Raw genomic sequence first — 9,549 nt, 5'->3', positions numbered from 1 at the left:
TGCTCTAAAATGACCGGGAGAACTGATGGACGATGTGGATATAGAAAACATACATCAACGTGGGCCCGACAGTAATGGCCGCACCATCTTGGAGGTCGGGGTGCACCTAATCTGCTCCCAGCCCAACCAATCCGCCGAATCTGACGTCATTTGGGCGGAGTCATGTCGAGTAAAAGAAACTTATTACTAGTCAAATTCTTTTAGATATTGTATTTTTATGAGCGAGCTCTTCCCAAAATTATGTATATTACACTAAGCAGTAACCAATCCGGTGGTAGACTCCCAAGAGTTCCAACACCCGGTCAAGGGTTCAAGTATCCATCGGTGGTGAAATCTCACTACGGCGGAGTGTGTGTTAGAATAAAAAATAAAAAAATAAAAAAAACCATCCCTATTTTTACTGTTCAAATAGAAGCCGTTCTAGTGTTCTACCATCATATAAAGATGTATTTTCTACGGGAGGCGGCATAAATAAGCTCTGTATAATAGGACTTTGCTGATGTTTGGTGATCCCTGGGTGGCTGCTGATTCTCTGCACCTCTTGTCAGAAGCTGTGTGGAACCCACAGAAATGGCCGTGACAAATCCACTCCATCCATCAGTTTTGCAGGACACCTGACGAATCTACGATCATGTGAAGATGTATTTTCTACTGGAGGCGTCACAGATATGCTCCGTATAATAAGACTTTGCTAGTGTTGAGTGATCCCTGGGTGGCTGCTGATCGCCGGTCCCCCTGTTGTCGGAAGCTGTGTGGAGCCCATAGAGATGCCTGTGACAAATCCACTCCCTCCATCAGTTTTGAGAAACGATGATAGGACAAAAATATAAAAATCAGACATCCAAAACTTAGGTGGGCTACACCAAAGGAGACAGTTGGAAGGGAAACTTCCACCATTGAAGCCGTCCTCAAGCTGACCATGATGTTCATATGCCATCCAAACCGTTCATACGGTTACTACCACTCAGATAAACTGCAGGGACAAATATCATCCTGATACAAAACTTATGCGGCACCCACAAAGGTTCCAATGGTGGGTGTTCAATCCTCACTATTTCGTGTGGTATGGCCTACATGATTTTTATAACCAAATCATTTTTGTACTCTTGTGCTACCATGATCTTATAAAACTGATGGACGGAGTGGATTTGTCGCGGGAATCTCTGTGGCCCTACAGAGCTTCTGACAACAATTGGGGGGGTGTGTAAGGGAAAAAAATAAAAGCGAAGAAGAACTATCATTTAAACATAGTCTTGCCGAGTACCAAACCACCCTTGAGAGAAAAACACGAACGCAGATTGCGTCCTACCCCCGCCCCGTCTCCAGCTGGGAACGGGCAGGATGTTTGAGTAGTTACCGTGATGTATGAGTTTTATCCATACCGTCCATTATTTTTTTCGTATCATTTAAGGACATAATACTTAAAACTAGGAAAATACAAGACATATATGGACCACACAATTGGGATTAAACTTTTACCGTTGAAATTTTATATGGGGGCCACAGAAGTTTTGGATCGAACTGATATTTATGTTTTCTCTTCATCCGGTTCCATGTAACTTTATGAATAGGTTGGATGGAAAATAAACATCACGTTGGGCCCTAGAAAAGTTTCAACGGTGATAATCATTATCACTGCTGCTTCCTGTGGTGTGGTCCAACTGATTGTTGGATTTTCCTAAATTTAAAAAGTAGTCCTGAAATCATACGGAAAAATGAATGGAAGGTATGGATAAAACCCATACATCACGGTGGTCACTCAAAGCTCCTGCCCGTTCGTAACTGGAGACGGGCGGTGGTAGGACGCAATCCGCGTTCGAAAAATAACAAAAGATTGCAGATCTAGGTTTGCTCCTCTCTTTTATATAAAGGCCAGGAAACTCGTTATATCTCACTCGTGCCTCTCTTCTCTCTCCTCTCCCTACCCTCTCTCGTATAGAAGCAGTCCAAAGCTTCCCGGTTCTTTCTCCGAAACGGTATGCTTTATCCGCTCTTTCTTCCTCTCGTTTCGGATTTTCCCGTTATTTACTTCTGCTTTCTTCCCATATCCTCGTTTTTCCGCCTCGATTTGCTTTTCAGGGGCTCTTCTGGTCAGTGCTGCATTTCTTCGCGTTTTTCTCGTGACTTAACGGTCTAGATCTGATCTAGACTCTCTTTACATGAACTTCTTCTCACTTCTTCGATTTGTTGGAAGATTTACTGTTTTTCTGCTCTTTTTCAAGCTTCGGATTCGTTTTTCTCGAGGTTTCAGGCATTAGACTGCAGATCTGCTCATTTACGTGATCTCGTTGGATTTCTTCGTTTCCTGAAAGATCTTCTGGTAGTGCGTTTTGAGTTTGTTCTTTTCAATGGTGGATACTTGATTTGTTCTTATTTTTACCTTTACTTCGAATTTTCTCCTTTTTATGCTGTTTTCTTTGCCGATCTGTGTTTTTAAGCCGTAGATTCGGATCTGGATATGTCAAGACTTATATATCTGGCTCAAAAGCTGCTTAGAAGCGCTGGATCTAGCTATATCGATTTCATTCCGTTGGATTTATTTTTTTTTTTAATGTTTTCTGGATCTATGGTTGTCTTTGTTTCTCTGATTTGTAGCTTTCCGTGCTTCACAGTTCAGATAAAATCAGATTTGATTTCTGTTGCATGTATTAGCTCTAGTTCGTTCATTTAACTTAGCAGATCTTTTGAATTCGTGGTTTTGTGTTTGTTATTATGGCACAATCGAGTTTTAGCTTGCAGATCTACACTTACAGAGTGTTGGCAACACCTGCAATACACATTTCATACATGTACAACAATCCAGAGCGTCCACAAATCATGGACCCCATTGTGGATGGACATTATACATTTGATGAACAGATTAAGGCTATAATCCATTCATGGTGGGGTCCTTCCAGTTTGGATTAATGTATATGATTCTGTGTGTACTTTCTGTGGCAAACTCATTTCGTAGTACACTCCCGTCTGAATATTATTTGTAGATGTGGTGTTCGTTCTTTATTCTCTATTGTATAGTTCTGAATCTTTCTCATCCTTTCTTTCCGTCTGGACTGTCTGGAATTTTTTCCTCAACAAAAAGATTCACTGCTTCGTTGCATTCTTGCTGCTATGTTGTAACCTGTTGGTGTGTTTTATCTGCTTTCTTCTTTTTTCTGTTGGAATATGAAGCCCTTTTTGTGCAAGTATCATGGGCAATTTGAACGAAATCACACATTCATTCTTCTAATCACAGTCGTAAAAATTCAGCATTATTTCTAAAAAGACTCGCAAATTTATTTCCAAATTTTTCAGAAAAACAAAGGAAACCTTTTTTTTTCTTCCTTTCATGAATGCTCAGCTAAATATGGAATAATATTAAATTTATTCAGTAAATTCTTAAAAAAGAATATCTGATTAATATATACCCGATAATTATTTATAAATTAGAAGGAGAAAAAGCTAACAATGATTTTTATTTCTCATTTAATTGTCAATCTTTCCATAGATTTTGCTCTCTCTCTCTGAATTTCAAATAATTCCTAGCTGAATTTTCCCAAATCCAAACTTTGTAGCTTAGTTGTGATTATGGATTTGCTTTTGTATTATGAGGCATCAGTTATCCAGTTTTAATAATGACTGTTTAGTTTTGTTCCCTCATTTTATCTTGTCATAAAGATTTGAAAATGCCTTTGAATGTTATGCTTTATATACCATTAGTTACCTGTGCCATTTGAGAGAGCCTGACCTTTGATTGATATCTTCTGAACCAGCACAATGGCATCACACATTGTTGGATATCCTCGCATGGGGCCAAAGAGAGAGCTCAAGTTTGCATTGGAATCTTTCTGGGATGGGAAGAGCAGTGCCGGTGATTTGCAGAAAGTCTCTGCAGATCTTAGGTCATCCATCTGGAAACAGATGACCGATGCTGGGATCAAATACATTCCTAGCAACACCTTCTCGTACTATGACCAAGTTCTTGATACCACCGCAATGCTTGGGGCTGTTCCTCCCAGATATGGCTGGACTGGCGGAGAGATTGGGTTCGATGTCTACTTCTCCATGGCTAGGGGGAACGCCACTCTGCCAGCTATGGAAATGACCAAGTGGTTCGACACCAACTAGTAAGTCACTGACTTCTCCGAACCTAGCTGCATTATTTGAACTTTCACTTATTTCTAGCTGATATAAATGAAATTCTATTGCTTGTAATTTTTTTCCAGTCATTTTCTTGTGGTTGATATTTACACTATTTGATGCAGCCATTTCATTGTGCCCGAGTTGGGACCTGACATGAAGTTCTCCTATGCTTCACACAAGGCAGTGGATGAATACAAGGAGGCAAGGGCGGTATGTGATCCTGTTGTTCAATTCTTTTTAACCTTTGTTACTTTATTACAAGAAAATATTAAAGAAAAGATGGAACTGAAAAAAAGAAAATCATTGAATTGATATCAATGCCCAACCTTAGAGATGTTTAGGGAAAGACAAGAAAAATAGCTGATTTTTTTATAAATTGGAGAAACCAAAATGTGCATTGAAAATGCTAGGGGTGTTTAACATGCACCCACTAGAACATATGCATAGTGGCTGTAGCAAAACCCTAGTAGCTGAGTGGGTTTACCTTTCCCTCATGTTGGGAAGTGTAACATGATCAATTAAAGGTGTCAGCTACCTGTAAAAGGTTTCACTATGCCTGAACAACATCTAAATTCACACACTTGAAAAAGAAGATATTAACAAGCAATCTAGAGAGAGGTTAAGAAACTTTCTGGGCATTTGATAATTTATGATGTTAACAATTCTTTTCCCTTACTAAGATGCGATTGAGAGACCTTAATGAATGGGAAACTTAAGGGATTTGCTGGACCTGTGCCTTTATTTGCTGATGTGATCTTGTCAAGCCAGAGTCCATTGTAATGCATTTCTGTGTTTGTTTAGATGCGTGTGATTTTTCTTTGCTCATTCTCCTTTTATTTTACATCTGATGCAGCTAGGGATTGACACTGTTCCAGTCCTCATTGGTCCTGTCTCTTACTTGTTGCTGTCGAAACCTGCAAAGGGTGTGGAAAAATCCTTCTCTACTCTCTCGTTGTTGGGAAGTATTCTTCCAGTCTATAAGTAAGGATTCAAAACTCAAATGAAATTTCAAGGTTCCTAGGTTTCTCCCAATCTCCAATTTTCTAAAATCTGAAGTTGAATAACGTGCAGGGAGGTCGTGGCTGAATTGAAAGCAGCTGGTGCTTCATTGATTCAGTTTGATGAGCCCACACTTGTTATGGATCTCGATGCTCAGCAATTGCAAGCATTCACTCATGCCTATGCCGAGCTTGAATCATGTCTTTCTGGCCTCAATGCGGTCATTGAAACCTACTTTGCTGATGTTCCTGCTGAGGCCTACAAGTAAGGATGGATCACATACATTTTGCAGAGGTAGTGATCTATGAAGTATCTTACTCATCAAGTCCATGATTTTCTTTATCTGTTTCAGGACTGTTACTTCTTTGAAGGGCATCACTGGGCTTGGATTTGATCTGGTGCGTGGAACCAAGACCCTTGACTTGATCAAGAGTGCTGGATTCCCATCGAACAAATTCCTCTTTGCTGGAGTTGTTGATGGAAGGAACATTTGGGCCAATGATTTGGCTGCTTCCCTCAGCACTTTGCAGGCTCTTGAGGCCATCGTGGGGAAAGGTACATGGCCGTGCATTCATTTTCTTGATCCCCATCAGCGTGGAAATGGGCTAATTGCTGTTTTTCTATTTGTTCCACAGACCACCTGGTCGTCTCTACCTCGTGCTCTCTCCTTCACACTGCCGTTGATCTGGTAAACGAGACCAAGCTGGACAATGAGATCAAGTCATGGCTGGCATTTGCAGCTCAGAAAGTAGTTGAAGTCAATGCCTTGGCGAAGGCATTGGCTGGTCAGAAGGATGTGGTATGTCTGACATCCTTGTGCTACGAAATCTTCTTATCTTAAAGTACTAGACGTTCCCAGAATTACCCATCTTATAGAACTAGTTGTTCTCTGTCTAGAGAAATGTGATGGCCACTCGCGATAGTCAGATTACAAATTCTACTCACCTCCACACAAGCCAATGTGGCAAGTTTGTGAATTTTGGGTTGTTAATATTGTGGTCCAAAATATTACCCAATCATCAGGTGGGCCATGTATGCATGCTGAAATGGATGGTTGATAAAGATTAACCAACGCTCCATATTGGGCATGCATGTTTGGCCCATCCGATGACCAGGGCTCACCTGATGAGCATGCTGAATCCTGCGCACAGGTGCCATATTGTCTTATTAACCATTGGTCCTCCATTGCTAAATTTTAGCATTGAGTGCAGTAAGGCTCCAAGACTTGGAACTGGTTTGGAAATTTGTCTTTAGCTTCTGATCTCAACTTGGTTGGGTAAATGAAAAACTCCATCCCTGATATATGGACGATTTGTAGATTGGAGTTTGGACTTGATATCGGAAGTTTGAAAGCCAAACTAACCCCTTGTGTCTAAAATGAAGGTCATTTGCATTATCTCAGTTTCTCACCATTTGTCATCATCTTCAGGCATTCTTCTCAGCCAATGCTGCTGCTCAGGCTTCTAGGAAATCCTCCCCAAGGGTGAACAATGAGGCAGTTCAAACAGCTGTAAGTTCTCTGCAGAATCTGGTTTCTTTTAGTCTCATTGTCACCTGTCCAGAATAAACCAAACAGTTACTTATCAAACACATCATTTTGGTTCTCAGGCTGCTGCTTTGAGGGGCTCTGATCACCGCCGAGCTACAAATGTCAGCGCCAGGTTGGATGCGCAGCAGAAGAAGCTCAACCTTCCGATCCTCCCGACCACCACCATTGGGTCATTCCCCCAAACCATGGATCTTAGGAGAGTGCGCCGAGAATACAAGGCAAACAAGTGGGTGCTCTGTGGTTGAAATCAGTTTTAGATTGTTCTCTTTAATAACTGCCATGTTCATACTGTAATTTCCTGCTCTTGAATTGCAGAATCTCAGAAGAGGAATATGTGAAGGCCATCAAGGAGGAGATCAGCAAGGTCGTCAAGCTGCAGGAAGAGCTTGACATTGATGTCTTGGTCCATGGAGAGCCTGAGGTGTGCTCATTCTGCCAGCTTATTTGTATAAAAATAGGAATGCTGCCTTATTTTCCTTTCTAAACATATTCTTCTTATGCAGAGGAATGACATGGTTGAGTACTTCGGGGAGCAGTTGCAGGGATTTGCCTTCACAGTCAATGGTTGGGTGCAATCCTATGGCTCCCGCTGCGTCAAGCCACCCATCATCTACGGTGATGTGAGCCGCCCCAAGGCCATGACTGTGTTCTGGTCCTCCATGGCTCAGAGCATGACCCCTCGCCCCATGAAGGGAATGTTGACGGGTCCAGTCACTATCCTCAATTGGTCGTTTGTTAGAAATGATCAACCAAGGTAAGCCTGGTTGTGTACATGCTGCTATCTGTGTTTTTCCCATTTTCATCTAGAGGTAACGTGATCGAAAGGAGCAGTGCAGTTTTGTTCAGGCCTTCAGGGACCACCCAGATCAGCTTCTTGTTAACATTACCTGCTGGTGAGCCACAACATGGGAGGAGCCATGCTCTGGTACCTATCCTATTACATTGACCTTGGCCATCTGATGTCTATGGACGATTACAACTAATGCTCCATGTTTAACATTGGCCTAATTGGTGGTGTGAGGATCACCGTCTGGAGTTTTGTGGACATCTCCCATCCACCATGGGTCCTGCCATTTGAATGATTTGAATCACCGAAAGGTGGGCCGAGCAAATGCTCTAACATGGTCCCAGTCTGGAGTCTGTTGGGCTCCAAGGAAATGCTCAATCTAACATGCATGTGTCCTAATTTTTTAACTGATTTTGGTGGTATATATTTAACATGATTGGTGAATATGATCAGATTCGAGACTTGCTACCAGATTGCTTTGGCCATCAAGGATGAAGTCGAGGATCTTGAAACTGCTGGTATTCAGGTTTGTATACTTAAATATTTTTATTATCTTAAGATTTAAGAGTTACATTCATGAAAGAACCAATCTCAAGTTCATGCTTTTGTCTTTTTGGGCCCTGTGCAGGTTATCCAAATTGATGAGGCTGCATTGAGAGAGGGCTTGCCTCTGCGGAAGTCTGAACAAGCATTCTACTTGGATTGGGCCGTCCACTCCTTCCGGATCACCAACTGCGGTGTCAAAGACACTACCCAGGTTCTTTTCCTTCTTCCGCCCATGAGATAGAGTATCTGCAAACCATCCATACCATTTATTCTTGGAATGCCCACATGCACATTTTGTGACCCCACCAACAGCTGTATTGCTACAATGGAAGCCTTTTCTAGATCATTATATCATTCTACCATACTAGATTGCAATTTACAATCCCATTTTCACAATTTGTTCTCACAATGCTCTTAGCTGTTATTTCACAAGCGTGGTAATTTTGCAACTGTATTTATGTGACTAATTGGTAAAATGTCCCTACTTACCAGGTAGTTAACCATGTTGTTCTTGAAATCCCCTTGTGCATTTTTACGGCATCAATTTTTTAAACAATTTCATAGAGCTAATGCACCATCGTCTTCATGCGCAGATCCACACCCACATGTGCTACTCTAACTTCAACGACATCATCCACTCAATCATTGACATGGATGCTGATGTCATCACCATTGAGAACTCCCGCTCTGATGAGAAGCTCCTCTCTGTCTTCCGCGAGGGCGTGAAGTATGGTGCCGGCATTGGCCCTGGCGTGTATGACATCCACTCCCCCCGTATCCCATCAACGGAGGAGATTGCTGACCGCATCAACAAGATGCTTGCGGTCCTTGAGACAAACATCCTGTGGGTGAACCCCGACTGCGGGCTAAAGACCCGCAAGTATGCTGAGGTCAACCCTGCCCTCACAAACATGGTTTCGGCCGCCAAGCTCCTCCGCACCCAGCTCGCCAGTGCCAAGTGAGAGAGAGAGAGAGAGAGAGAGAGAGAGAGAGAGAGAGAGAGAGGATTTCCCCAAACCCATTTCGGTTCTCTTTCCAAAACGAAGAGTTTTATTCAAAATGAAATTACGTTTCGTGATCTCTATCTAATAAGGTGGTGCTTGTGTTTAGTCGAGTGTGGTTTTTAATACATAGATTTTTGCTGCCTTCTCAGGCAATCTTTTTTTTTCTTCTGTTCTTTTTTTGGTTTTGAGCGCCTTGCTCCATCTGTTACTTCCACCCAATTGAATACGAGGAAATGCTATTTACTGGTTGTTTCTCCCACCCATACTTTAATTTTAAATTAGTTGGATTGCATTTGATTTTGGGACATGTAGAATTAGTTTTTACCACTTTGATGATGGTTGATCTTTCAAGCTCCCTATCACACAGTAAGGCTGTTTGGAGGCGCCCTCCAAAGAGGAGTTTGAGGCTTCAAATCCCCTTTTAAGTAAAACCAACGTTTTTCAGATGTGGTGTTTGGATACACTTTGCAAACCCGGTTTCACCATCCAATTGCGGGAGTAATAGTCATGTAGACCAAAAATGCAGGCTTAAAACCCTGCGTCCA

The 9,549-nt window shown here is 41.9% G+C and overlaps 1 protein-coding gene across 3 annotated transcripts; it reads left to right on the top strand.

Moving 5' to 3' along the window:
• Window positions 1-1,814: 1,814 nt before the first annotated feature.
• LOC131233959 (5-methyltetrahydropteroyltriglutamate--homocysteine methyltransferase 2) lies at window positions 1,815-9,166 on the top strand. Of its 3 annotated transcripts, none has more exons than XM_058230853.1 (15): window positions 1,815-1,976; window positions 3,750-4,103; window positions 4,242-4,329; window positions 4,973-5,100; window positions 5,191-5,382; window positions 5,471-5,673; window positions 5,754-5,917; window positions 6,548-6,628; window positions 6,727-6,893; window positions 6,983-7,088; window positions 7,171-7,421; window positions 7,908-7,980; window positions 8,083-8,211; window positions 8,594-8,951; window positions 8,986-9,166. In XM_058230853.1, the coding sequence occupies exons 2-15, from the start codon at window positions 3,754-3,756 to the stop codon at window positions 9,087-9,089; spliced, it is 2,394 nt and encodes a 797-aa protein (XP_058086836.1). In that variant the 5' UTR covers window positions 1,815-1,976; window positions 3,750-3,753; the 3' UTR covers window positions 9,090-9,166. The 3 variants fall into 3 exon arrangements, with proteins under 3 accessions (XP_058086836.1, XP_058086835.1, XP_058086838.1); XM_058230852.1 differs by having other exon boundaries at window positions 8,982-9,166; XM_058230855.1 differs by having other exon boundaries at window positions 8,594-9,166.
• Window positions 9,167-9,549: the final 383 nt, after the last annotated feature.

The sequence above is a fragment of the Magnolia sinica genome, chromosome 18 (assembly GCF_029962835.1).
Source record: "Magnolia sinica isolate HGM2019 chromosome 18, MsV1, whole genome shotgun sequence".
Classification (NCBI taxonomy): Eukaryota; Viridiplantae; Streptophyta; class Magnoliopsida; order Magnoliales; family Magnoliaceae; genus Magnolia; species Magnolia sinica.
This window is presented reverse-complemented; position numbering and strand designations above follow the sequence as displayed.

Coding starts and splice junctions, on each gene's coding strand:
- LOC131233959 (XM_058230852.1), top strand. CDS start 3,754: ATGGCATCACACATTGTTGGATATCCTCGCATGGGGCCAAAGAGAGAG. Junction 4,330..4,972: donor AATACAAGGAGGCAAGGGCG/GTATGTGATCCT, acceptor CATCTGATGCAG/CTAGGGATTGACACTGTTCC. Junction 7,089..7,170: donor TGGTCCATGGAGAGCCTGAG/GTGTGCTCATTC, acceptor CTTCTTATGCAG/AGGAATGACATGGTTGAGTA.